This window comes from Curcuma longa, unplaced genomic scaffold, assembly GCF_044706935.1.
Source record: "Curcuma longa cultivar G26 ecotype Majalengka, Jawa Barat unplaced genomic scaffold, ITB_CL_G26_1.1 contig_24731, whole genome shotgun sequence".
Lineage (NCBI taxonomy): Eukaryota > Viridiplantae > Streptophyta > Magnoliopsida > Zingiberales > Zingiberaceae > Curcuma > Curcuma longa.
In genome coordinates, this window is record NW_027432514.1 from 1 (window position 1) to 26,241 (window position 26,241).

A 26,241-nucleotide genomic window follows, 5' to 3' on the forward strand; every position below is an offset into this window, starting at 1 on the left:
CAATGCACTTGCTCCTGTCAGTAATTAGCTGTGAACTTAATTATATTTGGCTACATTAGAAATTTAGAATATATGAAGCATTAAATATTCTAGGGTTTATATACCCTTCTTTGGAGGTCAGTCAGTTGGTCCAGCATCTGTTGTGTCTGCAAGAAATAATTGAATCAAGGACAACCTGAGATTTTTATACATATGATAATTATAATCTAATTTTGCACTGAAATTTAGGTACCATTGTAGATCTAATTTCCTTCAGTGACATATCAAGTTGTTTCTCAAGATAATCAAGCTCCTTGACGCTTAATGATCCCAAATCCTCGCCGAGAAGGTTCCTGTCGATAGTTAAATCCACGGAAATTGATTATTATATTCGGACTAAAGAAAAGAAACAATACTGAAGATTTATGTACCTTTGTGATCTTTTTAAAGCCTCAAGACGAGCTTTAAGTTTCATATACTCTCGACGATTGCTCTGGACAAGCTATAATAATTAGAACCAAGGACTATAAAGCTGTAGATATATTTTGATTGATACGCCAAATTAAATCTTAAATCAGATAAAATAAATGTTTGAATGGCAATATCTTGCTTCCTGTGAATCGCATTAATATCCTGAAGCTCCATCTAAAAAAATGAGAACATCAGCGAAGTAGGTTCGGTTTAAAGACATCATGATATTCATATCTTGTAGTGGAGCTAATAATGATAATTTTTAGCTAGAAAGATTTAATGAGATTGAATTATGGTACCGAGGGCAAATAAATGAAAGAATTGTAGGGATTCAGAGATGGAGAACTAGAGTATATGTGTTTAATAAGACTTGGCTTTACCTAGATATACAATTCTACAACTATATAATCTCAGAAAGGCCATTACTATTTTACTTTGAAAAAATTAAATAGATGACTAGATAGAATCTTTTGTCACTATTTGGGAAAAATGATATGGAAAACAGAGAGAGAGTGATATTTTGAAGTGTTTAATATGGGTTTATGTTGCAATTATGGTGTATATAACATAATCAGTTAACTTAGATCAATATATATGAGATGATCGTTTTACTTTGTAGGCAAAATCATAGAAAATATTTATCCAAGTACAAATGTTTGCAAACTGCTATAAATTCAAATTCAATTATATTCAACGTTGCTTAGCCTTTATCTGTTGGGAATAATGGCTCATATCTCCAGTACCTAAAATATATAGACTTAGTCTTGCACAATCAAATGCTAAAAGATGACAAATAGAAAATAGAACTTCCAAATAATTACAAGGTTTAACATAAAATGGACGCAAAGAGATTACGAGTGGAGAAGATAACCCCAAATTAGCCAATGGACGCAAAGAGATTACGAGTGGAGAAGATAACCCCAAATTAGCCAAGGATTGAAAGACTTACCTTTTCTTTCTGTCCAATTGCATATTCTCTTTAGGTCTCCCTTTCTGTCTGTTTAGTCTTTCCTTTCTACCCCGACTTTGCATTTCTTGTCTATTGCAATATTTTTTTTGGCCTTGGGAAAATAATACTGCATACGTACCCTGATTTCTAGAATATATATATATATATATATAATTGGTGTATATATATAAATCTCTTGGGTTGCATCAACTCTACTAACCCATGAACTTTTACCTAGTAAATTATATTTCTTTTTCTATCAAGCTAAGACAATATACTCATAGTTACATCTTATATAAATGGTTTCAGTGTACAAAACATCGGAAAAGATAAAATTGTCAACTATTGTATGTTGAAAAACTCATACACATAATACCTGATTATCCTTGACTTGAAAGTTGCTTTCAGAACCACCATAGCTACACTTTTGATACCTTTCAAGTGTTTTCATCATACTAGGAATACAAATAATGGAAAATCATTAATAATGCATTTTAAAATAGAGTGAAATAATTCTTGTGCAACATGATGAGATCACAATAAGATGCACAACACCTAACATTAACCAATATTAATTTGAGCATTCTCTATCATCAAGGATCTTCGAAGATGTCTAGTCTATATGTATGAGGATTGAAAGACTTGTACAGAAATTGATTAAGAAGACAAACAAAATAAATTGGAGTTAGCCATAAATCTAGAGGTTTATCAAAACTGAAATCATACAAAAGATTTGAGACAATTACTAGCTAATACTTTATTCAAAGCCATATTGAATTGAATTCACGAGTTCGTTGTAAAATTTACCTTCAAAGACTTATAAAATACATACTTAGGTCTTATAAATTACATGCACCATTGTAAATTGAAATGTCTACAAAACAAATTTGTATCTCAAATAATATTTAAATGCAACATAAAAATAGTAAAAATTAGATTAAAAAAGCTTTCGTCGATAGGATATAGGACCCTTCATTTGCAACACTTTTTATATATTGACAAATGCGAATCTAATTATGCTTTTGTTCTTTATGCTCTCTTTTCAACTTTTGTCTTGCCTACATTTACAAATAATCAAGTCAACTTGGTTCACATAGAGCGTTTGGTCTCCTTCACATGATAATGGGAGCGCTTATTTTGTTTTGCTCTGTCAACGAGTTTGTGCTTATAGCATTAAAATCATATCATATATGCTTAATCTAGATATCTATTGTTAAGGTACAATATTCATTCTTGATAGGGCATATATGATCAGATTTTTTTTAATGTCTAGCTGAATACTATGAATGAGGATAATGAAAAAAAAGATTTTTCAAACTCCATTAATTTTAGTAATAATTTATATGAAACATTGGCCATATAAGACGATTAATATATTGAACAAAAGGAAATCTAGCATATTCATAAAAGATGAGCAAGTAATGCAACATACATTAAAAGAATTAGCGTTATTAATTAAATAATAATTATAAATCACAAAAAATCTCCATGTTGTTGGGTGCTAATAAAATTTTTATCTATATGATGTTTTTTAATTTGTTATAAAAAAGCATATAATGCTAAGTGATTATTCATCTAACATATATAGATAAACATTTGTTTAATACTTTACTAGTCTTTAGAATTAGAAGATCTAAAATTGTCCTCAATTTTTTCTCTAGGACAGACAAATAAATTATGTCCTTTTATCTTTGCAAACAAATTAAAAGGGTATAAGTTAACAAATATGCGATTAGCTATAATTAACAAGTAGCACAAATACACTCAGTACAATTACAATGGCGTGTATGTTAAACTTAAATATGACATATTGGGATAAATTTAACTTATACGCTTATCACATGGAACATATATCATTCTTTTTAATTTATACGAAGGAAAATTAAATGAGTCAGGAAATAGAGGGAGGAAAATCATAAGTATTACTGATTAATTTGACATACTATGAGAGGAAAGTATAACTATTTATAGATCTTACTTCGACTAAATATACGTAGCATATAAGGAAGAACAATTCAGATACATATAACAGATACTAATGAGTGCTAATATTGTGACACCTCAATTCAGTTCTATGTTACGGATTATATAAAGGAAAAGAGCTAGAAGGGTAGAAGGCTTAGTTGGCTCTGATTTCCAAGGAGATATATTGAATAATGATTTTAGACAAGTTTCATTTCTACTAAAATAAATATGTGATGATTCCATATTTTGATGCTGATCGTTGATAAATTTTTATTTCCAAAGTCATTTAAAGTGTATAGTAGAAATGTTCTACTAAGCTCTCCTAATTTACAGTTCGCTTTTCACATATATATCATGGAAAACAAGCTCCGATCTGAAACAAAATTTAATTTGAAATTTAAGTTGTAGTAGAAATGTTCAACTAAGGTCTCATAGTTACAGTTCGCTTTTCACCTATATATCATGGAAAACAAGTTCCGATCCGAAACAAGAATTTAACTCGAAATTTAAGTTCCTTTCGATGTGGAATAAGAAAAGTAAACTATACCTGATATCAGAAGAAACACAACCGTGATGCTGTAACAAACAAGAAAAACTCCTATTTCTGATCCTTGTAAGAATATGTAACTAAACATATACAAGTAAAACATCTAAGCATGCAACAACTACTAGCTAACCAATCCCGTATGTTACATTTAATCTCTCGTATTTTGTTTGACGCAAACTATCGAAAGAAAACAGAAAATTAACCAAAAAATAGATAAAATCCTAAGTCATTTTCGATTTGTTACCTAATTTTTACTGATCGAAAGAATGAAGAAGTAAATTGACAAATGCAGATCTATTCTCAACCGCCTTTTAGTAGCGAATTTACTGGATACTGAATACTCGATGCTTGCAGCTAGCGGAGCTATCCTTCCGCTGTGGTTCGAAGTTCCCATTTTCGCACAATTACCAGACCTACATCTGCAATTAACAGAATTTACCTTGGAACGCTGCAGAACTCATAGAGTTTGCCGCGGCTGGAGAAGATGATGACGGCCACCTCGGCATCGCAGAGCACGGACAGCTCATAAGCCTTTTTCAGCAGTCCATTCCTCCCTTCGCGAACGTCACCTGCCGGTTGATCTTGTTCTCGATCCTCCGTAACTCCACCTCCCCTCTCCCATCGCCAGAACCAAACCTAGATCAACCACAAGACGAACCCGAGCACTCGATCTCTCTCCAGTACTGCAGCACAACGGAGCGCCAATCCAGCAACAAGTTGGATAAACCCATTCTTCTATTTATGGCATGAAAGAGAAGCTGTGTGATTTGCATTATTCCTAATGACCTAGACGAGCTTTGACCGGAGGACTACGCGTCGTATGCGGACATTCATGGTCCAATTCTGTTCGTTGGATCGGGAAATGAACACTGAGATCAACGCTCGCTCGGAAGCACGGCCGTACGCGGACTTCCAACCGCATAATTGTTCGTAGGCTGGTAGAAAAAAACAGTGCGGATAAACCGCTAGCGGTGGGTCCCGAGCTCGGTGGTAACGTGTCGGGAAGCGTCAGAATTAAATGGGCGATGTGATTTGTGCTTCACGAAAGGGTCGGAATTACAGCGACGTAAATTAATTACCCAGCGTTATTCACCTGTCAGAAACCCACGGATGGCAACGAAAAAGCTGCCCGCTGCGGATGCAAATGACGGCGAAGTAACGGGTTGGATGGTGACGGAACCTTAGATGATGGATGGATGGATGGGTGATGCATCGTGCGACCCGGAGCAGGGATTTGTTCCTGCGGAAACAAACAAGACGCGGTCGAAATTCTTTTGTCGTCGTCGTAGGTTGCTAATAAAAACGCGCGTGAAAAAACGTGTACGTAAATAATTCATGTTGGTTATCTTGAGGATCGCACAGTGCTCTGTAAATAACCGAACTGCTATTTATACAGTTCTTTGAGCATTTTTGCGTGCTGAATTAAGTTTTGTTCAAGGACACTGCTCAATTTGAAGTTTGCCATCCTTTGTTCTTCTAGTCAGGGGTTTCCGAGTCATCGATCATGTTGACAAAAGAGTTAGTGGCCCTCACACTTAGCTTGTTTTGAATTATTAGTGCTCAATGAAGTTCCTCCAATAAGAGGACACACCGTCATATGTTACTTCATTGTGGTGGCCCTCTCTCAGCCCCGTCTACTGTTTGGTCTTCTAGTAGCAGAGGAAGAGTCAACTGTCAAGTCAAAGGTCAATAAATATTGTAATTTTTTATCTAGACAAAAAGTGATTTAAAGTAGAGATCAATATATATTCTTTAGATCCTTGAGTATAGAAGCCTAACTTTCTGTGAATTTAGTGGAGCACAAGATAGATAGGGGGAAAATTATGACAAAAGTTTAAAGCATTGTATCTTGCAAGTCGCATTTAGAGGTTACATAGAATTGTTTTTCTTTAACTTTTTTTTTATTGTAGAATATATTGCTTTTAAACTGTATTAGGTGTCTTTTCTTCCCCCTCAAATTTTTAGTGTAATACGTGGAGGGGTATAAAAATGAGGAAGAGAATAGCTAAGAACAACTCAATGTAAATATATATATTTCAACTCTTAATATGAAATTTTTATCTCCGTCACTACTCCCTTCATTTATCATAACATGTGCATGACAAAAATAATTAATGACAATATGAATGCACTAGTTGAAGATAGGGGTGAGTAAAAAGTTTAGTTAAATTGAATAAATAATTTTAAAAAAGTTAGTTTAGTTATTTCAGAAATTTAATTTTTTTAAAAATTAATTATTTTAATTAATTCGGTCATTGATTTCGATTTTAAAATTTGTAATTTGGTTAAACATCTTTAAATTGGAAAATCATAAGTTCCTAATTCTGAATTAATTCGAATAGAAAGTTAAAATTAGATAAAAATGAAAATTTTAATTAATTAATACTATATTAATAAAAGAATCACAATGAATATTTTTTTTAGTTATTTATTTTAATAAAAAAATAGTTTACATCATATGCAAATGGTATAATTAAGCACCATCTACTCGACACAAATGCAAAGTTATCTGTGCTTCCAAAATGATTGTCCACTTGCTGTATATCACCAAAATGTATAAATAACGATTTTATTATTTCTATAATTTTGTCAAACAATAGCTTTGATTGAAGCAATAAATAAACATCAAAATGTTATCAAATTTGTGAAAGCATATCGACCATGACGAAGTCTTCCCATTTTCCTCTTCTTCTTCTTCTTGGTCTCTTCGCGTGGTGCATTAATTTTCATGCAGCGCAGAATCCCATAAAAAACGTGGTGGTGCTGGTGATGGAGAACAGGTCCTTCGACCACATGCTGGGATGGATGAAGCCCTACCTCGGCCTCCCCTTCGACGGCCTCACCGGCGAGGAGTGCAACCGCCGGAACGTCTCCGACCTCGCCTCTCCCGCCATCTGCGTCTCCCCCACCGCCCGGTATGTGGATTCCGACCCCGACCACTCCTTCCAAGCTATCCGCTTCCAGGTCTTCGCCAGCGACAACGCTTCCTCGCCCCCGACCATGTCCGGCTTCGTCCAGGACGCCCTCACCCTCTCCGAGGAAACTGCTGCCGCCGTCATGCAGGGCTTCGCCCCGGCCAAGGTTCCGGTCTACGCCACCCTGGCGAGCGAGTTCGCTGTGTTCGATCGGTGGTTCTCCTCCTTGCCGGGGCCGACACAGCCCAACCGTCTCTTCGTCTACTCCGCGACTTCGCACGGCGCCACGAGCCACAACAAGAAGCATCTCATCCAAGGCTACCCGCAGCGGACCATCTTCGACTCTATCCGCGACGAAGGCCGTGATTTCGCGGTGTACGCCGCCAGCTTTCCCACCACTCTGTTCTACCGCAACCTACGCAAGCTCAAGTACCTGTTCAAGTTCCACAGGTTCTCGACGTTCGCCAAGCACGCGGCTCGCGGGGATCTGAAAACCCTCAGCGTGTTGGAGCCGCGTTACTTTGACCTGTTCGGCAAGGAAGCCAACGACGACCACCCGTCGCACGACGTCGCCAACGGCCAGTGGGTGGTCAAGGAGGTGTACGAGGCTTTAAGGGCGAGCCCGCAGTGGAACGAGAGCCTCTTGATCATCACCTACGACGAGCACGGCGGGTTCTACGACCACGTCCCCACCCCCAACGTCGGAATCCCCAGCCCAGACGGCATCGTCGGGTCGGAGCCCTTCTTCTTCAACTTCGACCGCCTCGGCGTCCGGGTGCCCACCATAATGGTTTCTCCATGGATCAAGAAGGGAACAGGTAACGCATGCTACTCCGCGTCATTTGTAATTTGATCCGGTGATAGTTGTTGCTATTGCTTCTACAGTGGTGTCGCGTCCGAATGGACCGACGCTCACCTCCGAGTACGAGCACTCTTCCATTCCAGCAACCATCAAGAAGATCTTCAACCTCAGTTCTGATTTCTTGACGCAGAGAGACGCTTGGGCAGGCACCTTTGACAACGTCTACTCCGAGCTGACCTCTCCAAGAACAGATTGCCCTGGTAATCCATTCGTAACCGGTCTCCTCTGTTTCTTCCCACTAATTAAAATGCCTCAATGCAAGCTCTTACTGCAGAACTGCTCCCCGTTGTGCCACCTCTGAGGGTAACGGAGTTGGACGAGAACAGAAGGATATCAGAATTTCAAAGTGAGCTCGTCCAATTGGCAGCTGCTCTCAATGGCGATCACCACATGATGGACTCGGATGTGATTAAGGGAATGAGCGTGAAGGAGGCTGATGCGTACGTGAACCATGCAGTTGCCAGATTCTTCAAAGCAAGCAAAGAGGCCATCAGGAAAGGTGCTGATGAAAACGAGATAGTAGAGTTGGCTACAAATGGACAATGAGAACGAAAAAACATGGCTGATCATTGTGATGAATAATGTTTATTCATGTAACCAACTGTTTGCAATCCTATTTGCATACGAGATTTGTAGATTTGGAAGCACAGCAGTTGAGATTGTTTCAAATGAAGTAACTGCTGGTTTTATCAAAGCAACAAAGGAGGAGCATTCAAAAAATTAAAGTAGAAAAAGAAAGAGAGAAGAAACTATACTGAAAAGAACAATTTACTCTTTGATGCAGAGGTAAATTAAAGTAACAGTTTACGTGATAGATTCCTGACTCAGTTAGTAGAAGTTCTAAGTGGCATGATCCGGACTCAATCAACATAGATTTCCATGGCGAGGCAACAACAACTAGCCAAATTGAGTCAATTTAGTCATGCCAACCTCTTCAACTCAACTTCCTCTTCTTTTACAATTTTGTTCTATCGTAATCAACTCAGTTATATCCTAGAGGCTTCAACTCAACTTCCTATCTAGCTCTCGAGGAGTCTTCCTAATAAAGGTACATCTTTTGAGACTTATCTCTAGAGGAGTCTTCCCGATAAAGGCACCTCTTTCAAGGCCTATCTCTCTAGGAGTCTTTTTGATAAAGGCATCTCTCCTGAAGCCTACCTATCCCGAGGATTCTTCTCGACAAAGTCTACCTCCCAAGGAGTATTCTCAACAAAGTCTACTTCTCGAGGAGTCTTTCTTATAAAGGCACCGGAAGACTTCTCGATAAAGGCACATTTCCAAAGGCCTACCTCTTAAAGAATCTTCCTCGATAAAGATACCTCTCTCGAGTTCTATCTCTCGATGAGTTTTTCCAATAAAGACACATCTCCTGAGGCCTACCTCTCAAGAAGTCTTTCCGATAAAGACACCTCTCTCGAGGAGTCTTCCCAACAAAGATTACCTCTCGATGAGTCATCCTGATAAAGGTGTCTCTTTCGAGTAGTCTTCCCAACAAAGCATGCATCTCTCGAAGCGTCTTCTCAACAAAGTCTGCCTCTCCTGAGGAGTCTTCCCAACAAAGATTGATCTCTCGACTTCTTGAGTAGTCTAACTTACTAACCTCCTTAGCTCAACTAGCTCTACTTAACCCTGTCAACCTCCTTAGCTCTATAGCTTGCTTTACACTTTTGACCTCCTCAACTCTGCATCTCTGCTTGGTACTGTCGACCTACTTAGCCCTTCAGCTCAACCCTACTTGAGCTCTTCAACTCAGCCTGCTTGAGCTCGTTAGTTAACTCTACAGACCTCTTCAGCTCAACTATCGAATGTGGGAAAAGTAAGATGATAAGACCTCACTCTTTACTTGAACATGAGACAATATAATCACCTACAAAACATAATGATATGGCATCTCTCATGACAAACATATGATAGCATAGTCAATCAAACGTGGAATGACGTGACCTACGCAATATGGTGATGTGACCTACACAACATGGTAATATGACAACCCCACACGTAGGATAGTCAACCTGGGATGACATGACCCACAAAACATGACAATGGGACACCCCCATATCCTTAACTAATGTCTCATTGATCAAGATATAGAGCACATGGACATCCCTTCGCTCATGCCTAGGCAAGGTATAAAAGGAAACTCGCACTTACGGGTGGAGGTATGTGTATCACCCATTATTCACTCGCTTTATCATATTTTACTGTTGTTCTCCTCCTCTGGTTTTACTTGAACATCGGAGTGGTTGAGTCCAAATCCGCCTAAGTCTTATTTCTAGCACTCTTCAAGTCTTGCAAGGATCAAGTCAAACCCTTCTCCTCCATATCCTTAGAGACCAATCAACCTTGAAGAAGTTCACCGTTGGCTCACAGGCAGGAACCTTTTCCCATCCTCCTTGAGAATCTAATGAGAAAATTTACATTTCAAGACAAAGAAAAAAAATCTGTCTTCTCACTCAGGCTGTGCGTCTGCATGGTGGGCTAGCTAGGCACAAGTTGAGATTAAGTCATGCATGATTTGGTCTGCAGATCGTAGGTTCACCGTTCAATCCAAGTCTGTCTGATCAGACTGCGACTCCATTAGATATGAGACGCAGCCCATCTTTGATCTGGTTCATTTGCCCTATTTAAATAAAAGCGAGATATATGCAGAATTTAACGTGCTTACATTGTATTCTCCAATCGGAACTGGAATGGGAAACTGAAGTCCATGAATGAGTTTTCCTCCGCATCAGTTGTCCCTCAAGATCATCCCATCCAGATGACACATGCATGTGCCGGTGGATAGATATCCTAGGAGGATAAAAATAATGGAGTGTAATGGCAACCATCAAAGCTCTGTTCCTGAGGAGCACCAACGTTGCAGAAGCCGACATGAACGAGGACGATGACCGCGTGGATGAATGAATGACGCGTGTGCTCATCCAGACTTACCACATGCGTGCTCGCACTTCCCCACCAGCTTTTGTCCCCACCTTGGATCTCCTCCCATGACATTTGTTACCCTGCTTACTGCAAGCGAGAAGGAATAAGGAAGCAGAGGACTGCTGCTGCTTTAACGCTTGCTTTGGTTCAACGGTTAGGACGGCATGGCAGAGGTATCAAAATTGCATCTTTTGTTGATTTTTATTTGTTTTGGAGTCGTTTCTGCTGATTCCGATGGAAAGTTGTGGTCTTGTGCAGCAGGAGGGGAAGAAAGAGGAGTCGAAGAAGGACGCAGGTGGTGAGAGCGGAAGCGATAGGGGCAAGAAAGAGGAGGAATTTAAGAACCCTCCGACTCCCCCTCCCCCTTCTCCTCCGCCGCCACCGCAGGAGGAGGTAGTTATGAGAGTCTACATGGACTGCGCAGGATGCGCCAGGAAGGTGCGGCAGAGCCTTCAGGGCTTTCCAGGTATTGGTCAATCTATTGAAGAAATGACCCTCTTAAGCATTCAAAACTGAACCTTTGATGTGAATTTAGTTAAACTTTGTATTGGTTCGATTGGAAGGTGTGGAGGAGGTGGTGGCTGACAGCCGGACGCACCTTGTCGTGGTGAAGGGGAGGAAGGCAGCGGAGGATCCGCTGAAGATGCTGGCGAGAGTCCAAAAGAAAAGCGGAAAGAAAGTGGAGTTGCTAAGCCCCCTACCCACCCTGCCGACGCCGCCGGAGAAGAAGGTAGAGGATCAGAAACCTACTGGAGAGAACAAGGTCGAGGCTTAAGATTCAAATTGTTCACCATAATTTTTTTCCTCTGCAAGTGCTATGCCTTTTCCACTTTCTGTTTTTACATTTCAATTGCAAGTTTGCACTGCAACAGCCGCAAGAGATCGTCGCCGTGCTGAGAGTTTATATGCATTGCGAAGCCTGCGCTCAAGAGATCAAGAAGAGGATTCTAAGGATGAAAGGTCCCTATCATTATTCCATTAATTTCTTAATCATCCCATTAAATTTGATGGAAAACACGAAATCATCCGATTGGTACACGCGAATTCAATCCTTTTTTTAAATTCATGCTCGCACTGAAGGAATCAACTCGACTAGACGTGCGATTGATTTTGAATTGATTAAGTATTAAAGGAAAGATTTTTCGTTGACGACAGGAGTCCGTTCAGCGGAGCCAAACCTGACGGCGTCCGAGGTGACGGTGAAAGGCGTGTTCCACCCGGAGATCCTGGCTGCATACGTCCTCAAGAGAACGGGAAAGCACGCGACCGTGGTGAAGCAGGAGCCGGAGGAGAAGCCGGCAGAGGATCCCGAGAAGTCCAAGGCGGAGGAGACGCCGCCACCGGCACTGGCTGCAGATGGGGATGCTTCGAAAGACGAGAAGAAACCTGAAGGCAGCGAACAGGTTAACAAAGAGGACGAGGAGGGAGAAAAGAAGAAGCCAGAGGAGGGCGGCAGCCGCAACGAAGGGGATCAAAGAGACAAGAAAGCCGACGGCGATGCTGGCACTAAAGAGGAGGAGAAGAAGACGGACGCAAAAAAGGAGGGAAAGAAGGCGGAGGAAGTCGTCGTCGTCGTCGACAATATGGGAGCGGCGGGGACTCCAATGCCTCCGCCACCGGCCGACGGCGACGGCGACGGTGCCGGCGGCTCAAGGAAGATATTAATTAAGGAGAACTACTACTACTACTATCCGAAGTACCCGGTGGAGTTCTTCGCGTATCCGCCGCAGATCTTTAGCGATGAGAATCCTAATGCATGCGTTGTCATGTGATCCTAATCAACGTTCGCTCGTCACTGCATGTGTTAAACTTAATCATGAACCCATACAGGGGATTTTGGAGCACTTTATAATTATGAATTATACATTATGAAAAAACTATTTTTATAATTATTTTATAAACATAATTTTGTAGCATCTTTTAATAATTATTAATAATAAATGTCCTACTTTACTAAATTTCTCAAATATATATATCTTTGATGATAAAGAAAGTACTCGATCCTAATTATTAATAATTATTTTATTCGATTAAGTTGGTTTTCTTTAGTCAGTTACTTGGATCTTAGGGAATATTATGTATACAATCACATGTCACTGCATCAATTGGAAATATTTTTATACGCTGTGATTTTGTCTAATTTCAGAGAGTTTTATAATTTTGATGAAATTCCACCTTTTTATTAAATGAACATTCCAAATTTGTTAGTTACGTGAACAGAAGCACCTTATCTTACAAACTGATCAGACTAACACGTGATATCCATGTGACACGCATGTCAAATTACGTTGCACTTTTGGATTTTTGTCATTTTTGGACAGCTAACCAAAGTAGCCAATTTATAGGCTTTCTAAATCGATAAAGAAATTACGTCGACGTAACTCCAACCGAAATTTTAGATTTCAGCCTCCAAAATTTAATTTGCTATAATATCTTTTAAATTTTAAAGCTATTTTATTTCTCAACTGTTCCGGGGATAAATCGAGAGGATAACCACGATCAAACTTGAGTCTCGAGTTGGTCCCTTCATTAGGAGGCACCGCTCGTTGGCCGGATCCTTCCATCCGGCAGAAGACTGGCCGGATCCTTCCATCCGGCAGGAGGCTCGCCGGATCCTTCCATCCGGCAGAAGCTTGGCCGCGTCTTTTCATTCGGTCGACACCTCATGTTGCCTGCGCTTACATTTGTCACCGGCCCAATTTGACCATACTCTTCATAGTGCCCTGCCCCACCTCATCATAGATAACCACTCGAATGGCCTTCGTCTTGCCGGATTGCATTTGCCGAATAGCCATCCGGCTATCGACTTCGCCGAATTGGCCAGTCGGCCACCTCCCCAGTGAAGGACCTATTCGGCCCTGTTCTCGTCGAATCACTTATGCAGCCATACTCTTCGCCGAATCCCCACTCGGCCACACCCATCGCCGAATCCCCATTCGGCTGTAACAGTCTCAGCCGAATCCTCATTCGGCCACAGCCTCCGCCGAATCCTCATTCGGCCATAGCCTCAGCCGAATCCTCATTCGGCCACAACCCTTCGCCGAATCCTCATTCGGCCGTATCATAGCAGAATACCCATTCGACCATGCTCCTAAGCCGAATCCCTCATTCGGCCATACTCTTGTGCCGAATCCTCATTCGGCCGTAGCATTAGCCGAATACCCATTCGGCACTATCCCTAAGCCGAGTCCCTCATTCGGCCATACTCTTGTGTCGAATCCTCATTCGGCCGTATCACAGCCGGATACCTAGTCGGTCATGTTCATAGGCCGAATCCGAGTCCTCAGCAGACTCCTCACCAGGCCGAATCCGAGTCCTCAGCAGACTCCTCACCAGGCCGAATCTGAGTCCTCAGCAGACTCCTCACTAGGCCGAATCCGAGTCCTCAGCAGACTCGCCTTACAGTGCCCTGGCATGTCCCATCATGTTCTCTGACTGGCCCACGCCCTTCATTTATTATCGCCGCCTTCTCTAACACCCACGTGGGCAATGACATGACGGCTACCTACTAGAGATGGGACTCATGACTATTGTGCTTGATTGTTCCTGACATCTAATTAATTATGATGGGACATCTTGTAAATGATGACATGACAGGTATGCATGCTCATCTCTCCTTAAAACGATCACTCCCTTCACAGCAGGTAAGCTCTCTCGGCTCCCGCACTTTTCTACACGCTCAAGTTTATTACTGTTCATCTTCTTCCTCCCGCTGCTGTCCCTGACTTGAGCGTCGAAGTGGTCGCGCCAGGGCACCCCCTGGCCTTCCTACTGACGATCTCTGTGATCGCAGACCGTCCGTGAGGTTGTCGCTGCTCATCATCCACTCCGGCGAAGTCTCCGACGACCGTGAAGCTCTCCTCATCTCCCTCACCTGCTACTGTTCAGCACCATCCACGAGGAGGTCCGGTGACATGTCCTGGAGCAGTTCTCAACTGGAACATCAACTAATAATAGTATTATTTCAATACTTAAATAATAATATGGTGCAAACACTAATAAATTAATGTTATAAATTCTAAATTTTCATATTCAATATAGGAGCACCAAATAAGAATATTATTTTTTAAGTTAGATAAATTTTAGGTATGAAATTGATTAAAATTCAGAGGAAGGTATTCAAAAATTCATTAAAAGACCAAAATATGGTTGAAATATTCATATTACACATTTAGCTTTCATGGTTTAATACAACGTCCGCCGCAGATCTTCGATGAGAATCCTAATTATAGGATAGCAAAGAAGCTAACGAGGATATCTAAAACGAGGATATAAAGAAGCTAACGAGGATATCTAAAACGATATTGTTATGTTGACCTAGTAAAATCGAATTTTGAATATTAAAAAATAAGTATTAAAAGGGTAATATTTAGTAATAACGATTTATTAATTTAGTTATCAATTAATCAATCAATATTAGGGCTTTTTCGTATGTTCAATCTGAATCAATCAATAAATACAATATCAATCAAGTTTCCACTAACTTCAAATTAATTACTTAATCAATTATACGTTTCTTCCTTTCCTTTAACTAATATTTTAGTTTAAATTATGATATATTTAAATTTTGGAATATTTCTTATTTGTTTGTATATATTTTACTTATATGATACTTTTTAATTCTTCCTCTGTTTCCTTTTTGGCCTTTTTAAAAATATCTGCGTTCGAATCTAGTTTTATTTCACCAAAAATAAATATTAAAAGTATGAAGCTATTTTAAACAACAGCCAGAATCTAGCAATATTTTTATTTATAAATTATAGAAAGTAAGATGTATTATTGAAAAAAGGTCTTTATTAATAGTTTCTAAAATTCTAGTTTGTTATTTTTTATTATTTTTAATCTATTTTCTATCATTTTAATAAATTATAGGGAAAATTAATTTATTATGCCCCTCTCAACTTATCTTATATTCTAATAATGCCAATTGGAATATTTTACCTCTATTCTATTTTTTTTCTTTAGGGACAAAATGAAACGAAATAACAATATTAAACTTTTTAGTTGACAATTTTTATTTGTCTTCTCCTCGACAATCTTATTCAAAACACACAAATTCTTCCATCCCCTCTTTATTATTTTTTTTCAAAAGTAAATAAATGAAAAAAATATTGATTCTTTTTATTGTGTTCCTTCCTCAATTCTTAAAAAAAAAGCTTCATTTGCTTCGATGAATTTTTTTCATCTAAATAAAAAAGATTTATTTTATTATTATTTTTGTTTAAAGAAAAGTTGCATACGAATACAATAAACAAGTGCACACTTAATTAACGATAAAATGTTGCCTCTCGGAATTAATAAAAATAAAAAGTGGGTGAAAATAATTGGAAATCGAGACAAGGTTGAGGTCTGGTCAATTAGGTCGACTTGGATGAATGTGAGCTACCACGTTTGACTTTTAGTCAAACATTCACGGCGGTCAGCACTTCAATATTATTCACGTGTGTTATTTCTTTCTTCCAGGATTAAGGCGTGAATTATTTTTGACTTGCCTTGGACCATTTAAAAATATGGATGCCAATATTTTTAAATTATAAATTATATAAAAACAATTATTAAAAAGGTCATCGTGGATAAATTAAATTAATAAATTTAATATACATATAGTTAGTAAATTTGTCCATGCAAATCCACAGAGAAAATGGCGTATAATAATGCATGCTCGGGGACACGAGCTTCAGGCTATCAAACGCATCAAATTATTATTTTAATGAAAATAAAATAAAATAAAATATTTTGATATTAAATTCTAATATGAAATTTAAATATTATATTAAATTATATATAAAAATAAAAAATAACATTAAAAAATTCTACTTTTAAATTATTAACTCGATTCGTCGACTCATAGCCTTAACAACGGTTTTTGATGGTCTCCTTTAATTTGCCTACTCTCGCTGAATCTCATCTTTGACTGGTACACAATGGAGACTACCGTCTTCGTCGCCGCACCTTCGCCTTCACCCTCAAACTCTTTGATGGCGACTGCAATAACCGCCATCATTTTAAGCTATCCTTCCCCAACAAGCCCAAGCCTACCTACTTCTGTTTCTTCTTTAAGCTTTGGCAAAGTGGCTGTGGCACGAACCGTAAGGCCAATGCTCACCACCTTCACGCACGAAGCGATCTTTTTGCGCATTTAACACAAGTTCGAAAGATTGGCCGGTGTGCATCTTAGTGCTTGCATCTTTTGCTGCTAAAGGTTCGGGACTGGGGACGCGGAGGAGAGTAGCAAAAAAGACGGGTTTTTGATGCTCCACCGCGATCGAGGGTCTGATTTATCTGCTAGAAATCAAAAAAATTTGGAGTTTGGTTGCTCGGATTAAGCGTAAAGGTATCTCCTTTATCTGAAAACCCCTCGATTATTTCCTGTATCTGGGATAAAGGAGATATTTCGGTCCGATTGGGGCTTTCTATGTAGTAGCATAGATTTTTCCTTTCCATAATTGAGAGAAGGTTAATGTAAACCCTAATATGGTTGGTGATCCAGAATTTATGAAGGCGGCAACTTGATTTCATGTACCCTAGGTTTTAGTTGAGTGATCTACTTGAAATAATCAGTTGTGGGACTACTAGATTTTCTTGCAACAGTTCTTCTGCGTGCTTTGGACATGGAGAAGCTGCCGAGAGTTGGAGCCTTGGAGAAGTTGCAGAGCTTTCGGCTGGGGAAGCAAAAGAGTTTTCGATTGGGAGTTAGACAGCAAAGCTTCAAAGAAAGGAAGAGCAAAAATAGCCCAGGCAAGCGAGGGGATCTGGAGCTCCATCTTGCTGCAAGGGCTGGCAACGTATTGCATGTGCAGAAGATTCTCTCAGATTGTAGTGAGGCCCAGTTGAAGGATTTGCTTTACAAGCAGAACCAGGACGGTGAGACCGCGCTGTATGTTGCTGCAGAAATTGGTCATGTCGAGGTTGCTCGGGAGATACTGAAAGTCTCAGACATTCAATCAGCTGGCATCAAGGCAGACAACAGCTACGATCCATTTCATATTGCTGCTAAGCAAGGGCATCTTGGTAAGCCACTGTAATCACTGATGAACACTTCGTTCTGTTCCATGAATGATCTTAAACCAGGGTCAGAGATTTGCAAAATTAGGATAGATAGTATCATGATATTAGTATGCAATTTCATGCCACCTTAAGCTGTGTGGTAACTGTTCTTATGGGCATCACCTTTGAGTTTATGATTTTAAAAATCATGAAGAATTACAACAAGTTTCTGACATTTTTTTTCCTTCAGTAGCCAAAATATCTTTCTGCAAGAATTTCCATTCTTTTTTTGCCATATACTCTAACAACCTGCACTTATTGTTTCTAAGACTCATGCTCAGACTATAGTTTGCTAGAATCAGTATATAATTTGCTAGTCTTGGCAATTGTGTAGATTCTTACACACAACTCCTTTGAAATATCTTGAAGGCAATATCTGTCCCTTTGTTCAGATTTTCTATCAAATACAAATTGTTACCTTATTTTAGCTTGGACTTATTTGTATTTGTTGTGTGAAATGTAGAAATCTTGAAGGATCTCTTGCAATCTTTCCCAGCTCTGGCCATGACAACAAATTCACTAAATTCTACGGCCTTAGACACGGCTGCAACTCAAGGACATGTTGATATTGTTAACCTTCTGTTAGAAACTGATGCAAACCTTGCTAGGATAGCAAAGAAAAATGGGAAAACAGTTTTACATTCTGCTGCGAGAATGGGACATGTGAGTGTGATAAAATTGCTACTAGAAAAAGATCCTAGCATTGGCTTAAGGACTGATAAGAAGGGGCAGACAGCATTTCACATGGCTGCAAAGGGACAAAATGTTGAAATGTTGATGGCATTGCTGGAGCCTGATGAATCAATAATTAATTTGGAGGATGGCAAGGGGAACAGACCATTGCACATTGCTACAAGGAAGGGTAATCTAAAGGCAAGTCATACCATGCCATTGTTTAATTTGTGCTATCTGATGTGCCAGCTCTGTAGTTTGCATGCTTGTTTCTCTCTGCTTTTACGTATGCCAGCTTAGAACAAACTCTCGTTCAGCAACTTTTGCTACAAAATGCTAGATTTCATCAACTTCAGGGTGTTGGTTAATTTTTTTCCCTAAAGTTTCTAAACATGTTTTACTAGTTTGGGGTATCCACTTGCATCTGGAGAAGCTTCGTGCATTGAATAATTGTCTTTCCTTGCTGTCATTGATCATACCTTTTGCCTTGGATTTGCAGATTGTGCAAGTTTTGTTGCAAGTTGAAGGAATTGAGGTCAATGCAGTGAATAAAACAGGTGAAACTGCCCTCAGCATTGCACAAAAAACTGAAAATGAAGATATTGCTGCAATTCTAAGAGAATTTGGCGCAGTCATCGGAAAAGAATCGGCAAACACAGCAACTGCTGCAAAGCAACTGAAGCAAACAGTCAGTGACATAAAGCATGATGTTCAATCTCAACTTAAGCAAACCCGTCAAACAGTAATGAGGGTGCAAAAGATCAAGAAGAGACTTAAGAAGCTACACCTTGGAGGCCTCAATAACGCCATCAATTCAAATACTGTGGTTGCAGTGCTCATAGCCACTGTGGCCTTTGCTGCGATATTCCAACTTCCAGGCTCATTTGTCGATCAAGCTCAACCGGAATTTACTCTTGGACAAGCCTACATAGCAGATAACACAGCATTCATCATATTTCTGGTCTTCGATTCTTTGGCTTTATTCATCTCACTGGCTGTGGTCGTTGTCCAGACTTCCTTGATTGTTATTGAGCAGAAGGCAAAGAGGAAGATGGTTTTTGTGATGAACAAGCTCATGTGGCTGGCTTGCCTCTTTGTATCAGTTGCCTTCATCTCTCTAACATATGTTGTTGTGGGAAAGCAAGATCTGTGGCTGGCTTGGTTAACCATGGCCATTGGTGCTTCAATTATGCTGACAACTTTCGGATTTATGATCTACTTTGTAATTGTTCACAGAATTGAAGAGAAGAACATGAGAAACATAAGGAGGAACTCAGAGAGCAGGTCCTTGATATCAGTGGGTTCAAACTCAGAATTACTAAATAGCGAATACAAAAAGATGTATGCTCTTTAGGATCTATGTAGATATAGTAAACTTCCTTCTCGCCACTTCAAGGGCTATTATGAATCCTGAGTTATTGTTTTTGTGTACATGGTTGAGCTCCTCCAGCCACATTTCACCATTGAAACGTCAAGCAAAACTTTGATGTCGGACCTTTTTGGCATCAAATTCTTCTTCAGAGAGGTTAAGAACACTGTTCTTCAGGGAGGTTAACAACACTGGTTAGAGTGCTGTGGTAAGAATTTTTTGTTTGTGCAAGACAATACCAGGACGTAGAACAAAGGTAGGAGAATTCATCTATTGTATTGATTTCTTATTTGTTTTGGTAGCTACGAAGAATAAATCAGTCATTTGCAAAATTATGACGCACCAAAATTGAATATTTTTCTGACGATCATCTCAAATGCAATTCAATTATAAAAAATTAGTTATTCATTGGCAAAATAAACATTTTCTTAGGAGTGCTGCGACCACTTCCTCTCACCTCTCTCTCTTTAGATACTCAAAAGTACTTTAAATGTTATAAATTTTATTTTTTGAGAATTCAAATAATTCTAAACGGATAAAAACATTAGTGAATTCGTGAGGTGATATCTGTTTGAATGAGATTTAGGGTTTAGATTAAATCCAGCAATGTGTTTTACTTCGAATGTAATCTTTTTCTTTGTAGCGACAACAACAATTTTAGTGGAAAATTATAAACTTTGTCTGTGCCCAATAAAAAAATTGCCTAAACTTAAAAACTAGTTCGATTTTTTATCTTAGATTTTGGAAACAAGCACTAAGCTTTATTCATTCCGTTGGTTATGACTACAGCTAACATGGGCGGATCCCACCAGATGATTTGGTATTGTTCATGGAAAAACAATCACATCAAGTTGGTAGAAATACAAATCAAATCACATAAACAAAAGCTTGTTCACTTCAACTTTTGTTGAGTTCGTGATATGAGCAGTTGACAGGCAATTCGAATGAAAACGAACAATTTTGTGAAACAAATATCCATTTCCAATTTCTAAGTAAATATCCATGGAAAAGCTCAATTTTTTTGTTCATCAATGGCGTTTTGATTTCCGCCATGACATAGCAAAACATCAAAGCAAGAGATAAACAAGAGATAGAGAAAGTTTACGACACAAAGCTCAGTTAGAAGTCACAGATCACGACTCCGCCACCTCCGGCTGTTTCACTTGCTGGGGCGCGTCGAGAGGAGGCGCGCTTCCGGGGCCGTTGGTGTTCGGTCGTTGCAAAGGCGGAGGCGGCGGCGCCTCCAGTCTCCCGTCGATGCAAGAGGCGCACTTCCGCTCGACCCACCCCGAGAGGTCGTAGTGGCCGTAGCCCATTATGGTCCGGCCGGAGCAGAGGCGGCCGACGATACCGGCAATCACCCCCAGCACAGCGATCAAGGCTAGCACCGCGATCACCGGCCCGACGGAACCGCCTTGGGATCGGTACGGCGCGGAGTACACCGCCGCTGGCGGCGGAAACTGCTGCTGCGGGAGTGGGAGCGACATCAAATCAAATCTTTGAAGCGAAAACCACAAAAAGATTGGATTTTGGGAGCACAAAAAAGCCGAAAAGATCGTGTTTTCTTGATATGCTGGATCTCGGGGAAGACTCAAAATCACCGGGTAGATCGCTCAACTGATCTCTCTGAACTCCACCAAACGACTCGAAGCTCCACCAACCGATTCCAAGCTTCTCAGATGCAGTCGCAGCTCGTTAGGGTTTCCGAGAGACAGCAAAGGAGAAGGGAAAGGTGAGGCCTCCTTTTTGCGCATAAAGGTGTTGTTTCTGCAAATGTCTGCAAGGCGAAGGGGAAGGGCCTTGGCATGGTCGAAGTACCTGGTTGGAGCTCACTCCCAGACGCACTGGATGCTCAACGCGTGTCCAAAAGAACGGCGATATGCATGGGTCATAGTACACCATTTTTGGCCCTGCATATTATAGCTGAGTTAAACGTTGGAATGAGGGGTGCGAGTGCGACTGGATTCCTTCTTTAGTGCCTTAGAACACAATCCCAAGCCTTTGTTTTTGAACTCGGGTAGAGAGTAAGCTTGGGTAGAACGTAAGGGGAAAATGAAGAAAGGGAGAGGGAGAGAAAAAGGAAGATCTTGACAACTTTACTACAGGAAAATATTTGGCTTGGCTCGAGAGAGGTGATGGTGGAGGAATTGAGGGTGCCTTTTTTCATGAACCAAGGGACATGTGACCATGCATGTAGGTGGCCACAGAGGGAGCAAGGTCCTTTGGGGGATCTAAAAGCCATGTTTACGTACCAACAACCCGGTGCATTTGCATGTACGTAATTGTCTCCAATTCACTCACTCGCCCTCAGTTGCTGAAGTTTTTAATTAGGGTATCTGCTTTATGAGTTTGCATGGAGTGGAAGCCACTGCTGTGCAATACTCGTCTGTGGTATGCTGGTCATCGGTGAGATTCATGTGATCGATCGAAAAACTACTTCAGATAAGTATTTATCTTCTTCTTCTTCGATGAACTCTAGCTCTCCATGTGAGTTAAACTACTTAAATACCATGGTGATGAAATAACTAAACATTCCCTACTGCTGCAGCATCATTTAGAAACTCGTCGTTCAGAACAACTAAAAACCAAATGCAAAGGCATTTGCTATCAGTTTAATCTTAGAGTTTTAATAGTTTTACTTTTGAAAGTCTTTTCCATATCGCCTGATTTTTGAGGACTGAGGAACCACTGGATGTTCTTTTTTGTCATTATTTTTTTGTTTCGGAGATGAAAGAAAATACTATTTTTATATTTAGTGGAAGCGTCTTTAGAATTAGAAGGGATTAAAAACCAGCTGACTTCGAGGAGATCGTCTCTGACTGATGTGCATTTCACTGCAACATACTTATTATATATTGGGATTAAAAACCTTTCGGTCCCTACTCGTATATTGGGCATTTCACTGAAACATAGTAGTTTTATTTAACCAAAATGTGATTTTTATTTTGTCTCATATTTCAGTATCACTCTAAAATCTATTGTTCGGATTTACTAAATTAAGATTATTGCTAGCTTCGCATATTATACAACTGGCTACTAGGGTCAGTCATATCAAGGCCAGGATGAGACTAATTGAAAACAAGATCGTAGAAGGTCAACGACAGTCAATACTTTTAGCAAAAGAACATAATAATGGAAGATTTTTTGTTGAACTCAAACGTTGATACAATCTCTCTGGTGTAATACATCATTTAACAAAAAACAACTGAAATAAAGCCATCAAAATCTTTTTTGTGATCTCGCATTCTAACTTGCGATGATCCTCAAATGAAAGCAGATGAAATTAACGACTAGAGTCTGATAGTATTAACTATATTCCATCCAGGTAGGTATCATCTTCCAAGAAATATTCACATAACAGGAACAATTCACCAAGAAAAAGAAGTGGCTGTGCTTCTGAGTATCTGACTGATGTCTGAGCAATCAGTGGATGCCTCCGTTTAACATGGAAGACTAGCTAACCAAGGGAGGAGCTTCTCATGCACCAAATCTGGCCTGTCATCATGCGGGCAGTGACCCACGTCTGGTAAAACGATCAGTTGTACATTCGATAGTTCCTCAGGCAAAGAAGAAAAGTACTTTCCGACTGGCCCATCAAGAGGAGTAAATGGATCCTGATCGCCCCATAAAACCAATACCGGGATCGAAAGTTTTGGCATCAACGACACAGGATTTGGTCCTGGAGGTCCAGTGATGATAGAAACAAAAGCATCAAGAGCCCCGGCATCATCTGCTGGTCCCTTAATAATCTGGCATGAGAAGTGTATTAGTAAACAGTTCGATCTGGGTTGAATTGAACCAGTTGTAAGTATGGCTTTCTGCTAAACAGGCAGATTGTAGAAGAGAGAAAAACAATGCATGTTCTTGGGTCTCAGCAAAGATTTTCGTCAATGGAAAAAATTCTACCTCAATCAACTCAGCATCAACAGCCTCCTTGTTTCCATAAACTGATAGTAAGATATTCTTAAGAGTCTCCCTGGTTTGTCAATGAGTACTGATTAACTTCAATCTTCAAATTGCACAGAAACAAAAAAGGGCATCCAACAAGGGTGGGTACCTTTGTTTAACTCGAGCAAAAAGAGCTGAAGCAATTGGTCTCTGATTCAGTAAGAAGTCAAATAACCAAAGCAAAGGCAAAATCAGCTTGATTCTCCAGTCATCAACAATCGCCTTGTTGTTCATGCCACCAGCACAGTTTAGAAGTACAAGACCTCGAACTAGACCTCTAGTTGATTCTGGTTTACAATTCAAAGAATCACCATTGGACACGCACAAGCATATCCTACATCTATTGCATAGGAGAAACTTTGAAAGAAACCTCCCACAATACTAAGGGGAATTGCCAATCTAAAGCCAATACTAACCGGAAGCAGCGATCACACACGCCAGGCTTCCAACTGAATTTCCCACAAGCACAGTCGGCTTTTGAACAATATCGTTCAAAAAATCCAAAATCAACTGTTTGAGAAACATGTTGATAGCTATAAGCATACAAAGAAGCGTGATATTGATCAGATGAAAATGGATATAAAAGGCAGCAAGGTACCTGAGCCCAGCCTTCCATTGTGTACGAAAAACCTGGTGGCTTCTCGGATGCACCAAATCCAAGCAAGTCAAGAGCATATACTGTATAATTCTCTGACAATACTCCAATATTCCTGAAGTCCAGTGGAAAGAGCTTAAAAATAAATCTATTGGCACAGCACAGACTCGTGGAGTTATTATAATGCAGTATTGAAATATAGAGGATTAATATTTACAAAGAACTACTTTCAGAATTCTCTATGTTGCAACTAGAAATTGGACCCCGAAACAACAATAGACTGGTTTAAATGAGTCAGCGACGAATTTGAATGAATTTTGAAGTTCCTTACCGAGCAGACTAAACTCCCTTGTACAATCAGATGACATTTGTGCAAGCTATTGCGTTTTGCACTCATTAGCATGTTCTTCTCGTTTCGACTATGATCAAGGTGTGAAAAGATGCCCGATTCTTAAATTCCTTAACTTTTCTATATCAGATTTTATCAATTTTAAAAATTGAAAAATCAAGTAATCGAGAAAATCTGCAGCAAGGAAGTAATAGAGGAAAAGATGGGATTTTTAACTTTTTTTTTTTTTTTTAAACTCTCCCGACCTTCGCCAGTGGCCGATGGAGGCGCCGAAGCCATGGATGAGGAGGAGAGGAGGGCCCGCGCCTCTCACGAGGTAGTTAACATCGAACTCCTTCCACTTCCAGGTGGCGCAGGATCCGAGAATCTCCTTCAGGTCCCCGCTCCCACCGGCTGGCGCCTCGACGAGGCCGGCTCCGCCCCCCGAGACGGCCTCGAGAGGGCGGGTGCGTTTCAGACTGCCTTGCGAGCTAGCAGTGTGAAAATAAGCAATGGATGAGGCGGCGAAGGGAGGAAGACGACGAGAGGAGGGGGATGAAGGGGGAGAGGAAGAGGAGGAAAGCGTTGGGAGAAGAGCAAGAGCCATCGCCAAGCTCTCGTCTCTTGCCCTCCTCTCCACAACTAAATCTGGTGGCCACGGGAGTTGCCGAGGAATTGAAGGCTCGGTCCATGGATGAGGAGGCAGATGACTTGCAATAATTATGTTTAATATTTAAATGCTGAAAAATTTTTTATTCTTTTAATTTACTTAATTATCATGTTTACGAACCTTTTAAATATTCTGTATATATATTCATTGGTTCGGCCATCCAACTCCCGTGATCCTCCTCCTCCTCCTCCTCCTCCTGTGGATTCTTAGCCCAGGAGCCTACCTCCAGCCGCCAGACCCCTTCCGCACCGCCACCAAGCTTCGCCCCTCCGCCATGGCGCGCCACCGCTGCGAGGGGCGTCGAGGTTTGGGTTCATTTTGACGGAGCTTGGGTTATTTTACGGTTCATGATTTGGGCACTGTGAGTGAGGCCAAATGAGCCGGTTCGAAGCCGATTGAGAACCAATTCGGGTTCAGTCTGTTAAGTTTCTCTGGACCGGAAACCGGTCACGTGATATCAAACCCTAGACAAAAAAGACCTCCACTGCCACAAAGTCTCTCTGGCGCCGTCGCAACTCCTCTGGCGTTTCCGCTGGAAACCGACTCCTTGGTTTAAATCCTGGAATTTAATTCTGTATAGGTGCGTTTTGTTCTGCAATTTTATTATGTTTCATAATTGTTCTTCCCTGTGTTTGAGATCCTGTGTAATTGTTCGATTTGATTTGTGGTGCTTAAAAATGGTCATTTTACTGATTCACATGCTGAATGCTTCCTGTAGTCAATGTTGATTGCTTGTATTTCTGATACAATCCTTGGTGGGGAAATTTGACTACAGTTTTATCCTTTTTTTTTCATCGGCCATGTTGTGCCTTATCTTATGCACCGCTCGCTGAAATTTTTAGGAGGAAAAAACTCACTGCTTGGCGATACGGTATTTTTATTTAGTATTGAACAGTAATTTGTGCTAAAAAATTCTCCTTTCCCTAAACACACTGGTTATTTTTGCCCTCTTTTTTTCTTCTGGTTAGATTTGTTAAGCAAACTTATTATGTTCAGTTTTCG

The 26,241-nt window shown here is 40.2% G+C and overlaps 6 protein-coding genes across 6 annotated transcripts; 3 read left to right on the forward strand and 3 right to left on the reverse strand.

Annotated features, from left to right (window-relative positions):
- Nucleotides 1-104: 104 nt before the first annotated feature.
- On the reverse strand, nt 105-4,642 carry LOC141818401 (MADS-box transcription factor 8-like; the record flags this gene model as incomplete). The annotated part of the gene is given in 7 exon segments (XM_074705914.1): nt 105-146; nt 233-332; nt 411-481; nt 1,776-1,854; nt 4,351-4,465; nt 4,468-4,547; nt 4,596-4,642. Coding segments are annotated over 7 exon segments (534 nt in total), but the record flags the coding sequence as incomplete, so codon positions are not given.
- Nucleotides 4,643-6,572: 1,930 nt separating this feature from the next.
- Nucleotides 6,573-9,274, forward strand: LOC141818403 (non-specific phospholipase C6-like). The gene is made up of 4 exons (XM_074705916.1): nt 6,573-7,644; nt 7,712-7,888; nt 7,963-8,207; nt 9,155-9,274. The coding sequence occupies exons 1-4, from the start codon at nt 6,573-6,575 to the stop codon at nt 9,272-9,274; spliced, it is 1,614 nt and encodes a 537-aa protein (XP_074562017.1).
- A 1,437-nt stretch (nt 9,275-10,711) lies between these two features.
- Nucleotides 10,712-12,382, forward strand: LOC141818405 (uncharacterized). Its single transcript, XM_074705919.1, has 5 exons — nt 10,712-10,783; nt 10,872-11,076; nt 11,174-11,373; nt 11,483-11,570; nt 11,766-12,382. The coding sequence occupies exons 1-5, from the start codon at nt 10,775-10,777 to the stop codon at nt 12,380-12,382; spliced, it is 1,119 nt and encodes a 372-aa protein (XP_074562020.1). The 5' UTR covers nt 10,712-10,774.
- A 4,202-nt stretch (nt 12,383-16,584) lies between these two features.
- On the forward strand, nt 16,585-19,760 carry LOC141818402 (ankyrin repeat-containing protein At5g02620-like). The gene is made up of 4 exons (XM_074705915.1): nt 16,585-16,944; nt 17,202-17,621; nt 18,121-18,530; nt 18,829-19,760. Exons 2-4 carry the CDS (start codon nt 17,222-17,224, stop codon nt 19,681-19,683), a joined length of 1,665 nt encoding a protein of 554 aa, XP_074562016.1. The 5' UTR covers nt 16,585-16,944; nt 17,202-17,221; the 3' UTR covers nt 19,684-19,760.
- A 919-nt stretch (nt 19,761-20,679) lies between these two features.
- Nucleotides 20,680-21,599, reverse strand: LOC141818406 (uncharacterized). Its single transcript, XM_074705920.1, has one exon. The coding sequence runs from the start codon at nt 21,183-21,185 to the stop codon at nt 20,832-20,834; it is 354 nt and encodes a 117-aa protein (XP_074562021.1). The 5' UTR covers nt 21,186-21,599; the 3' UTR covers nt 20,680-20,831.
- Nucleotides 21,600-22,828: 1,229 nt separating this feature from the next.
- LOC141818404 (uncharacterized) lies at nt 22,829-25,243 on the reverse strand. The gene is made up of 6 exons (XM_074705918.1): nt 24,836-25,243; nt 24,245-24,356; nt 24,063-24,156; nt 23,756-23,933; nt 23,605-23,674; nt 22,829-23,447 (listed from the first exon to the last, which is right to left on the reverse strand). Exons 1-6 carry the CDS (start codon nt 25,174-25,176, stop codon nt 23,139-23,141), a joined length of 1,104 nt encoding a protein of 367 aa, XP_074562019.1. The 5' UTR covers nt 25,177-25,243; the 3' UTR covers nt 22,829-23,138.
- Nucleotides 25,244-26,241: the final 998 nt, after the last annotated feature.

Coding starts and splice junctions, on each gene's coding strand:
- LOC141818403 (XM_074705916.1), top strand. CDS start 6,573: ATGACGAAGTCTTCCCATTTTCCTCTTCTTCTTCTTCTTGGTCTCTTC. Junction 7,645..7,711: donor ATGGATCAAGAAGGGAACAG/GTAACGCATGCT, acceptor TTGCTTCTACAG/TGGTGTCGCGTCCGAATGGA. Junction 7,889..7,962: donor TCCAAGAACAGATTGCCCTG/GTAATCCATTCG, acceptor CTCTTACTGCAG/AACTGCTCCCCGTTGTGCCA.
- LOC141818405 (XM_074705919.1), top strand. Junction 11,077..11,173: donor GAGCCTTCAGGGCTTTCCAG/GTATTGGTCAAT, acceptor TTCGATTGGAAG/GTGTGGAGGAGGTGGTGGCT. Junction 11,374..11,482: donor AACCTACTGGAGAGAACAAG/GTCGAGGCTTAA, acceptor GCACTGCAACAG/CCGCAAGAGATCGTCGCCGT.
- LOC141818402 (XM_074705915.1), top strand. CDS start 17,222: ATGGAGAAGCTGCCGAGAGTTGGAGCCTTGGAGAAGTTGCAGAGCTTT. Junction 17,622..18,120: donor TGCTAAGCAAGGGCATCTTG/GTAAGCCACTGT, acceptor TGTGAAATGTAG/AAATCTTGAAGGATCTCTTG. Junction 18,531..18,828: donor CAAGGAAGGGTAATCTAAAG/GCAAGTCATACC, acceptor TTGGATTTGCAG/ATTGTGCAAGTTTTGTTGCA.
- LOC141818406 (XM_074705920.1), bottom strand. CDS start 21,185: ATGTCGCTCCCACTCCCGCAGCAGCAGTTTCCGCCGCCAGCGGCGGTG.
- LOC141818404 (XM_074705918.1), bottom strand. CDS start 25,176: ATGGCTCTTGCTCTTCTCCCAACGCTTTCCTCCTCTTCCTCTCCCCCT. Junction 23,934..24,062: donor GTGTGTGATCGCTGCTTCCG/GTTAGTATTGGC, acceptor ATTGTAAACCAG/AATCAACTAGAGGTCTAGTT. Junction 23,675..23,755: donor TTTGCTCGAGTTAAACAAAG/GTACCCACCCTT, acceptor TTGACAAACCAG/GGAGACTCTTAAGAATATCT.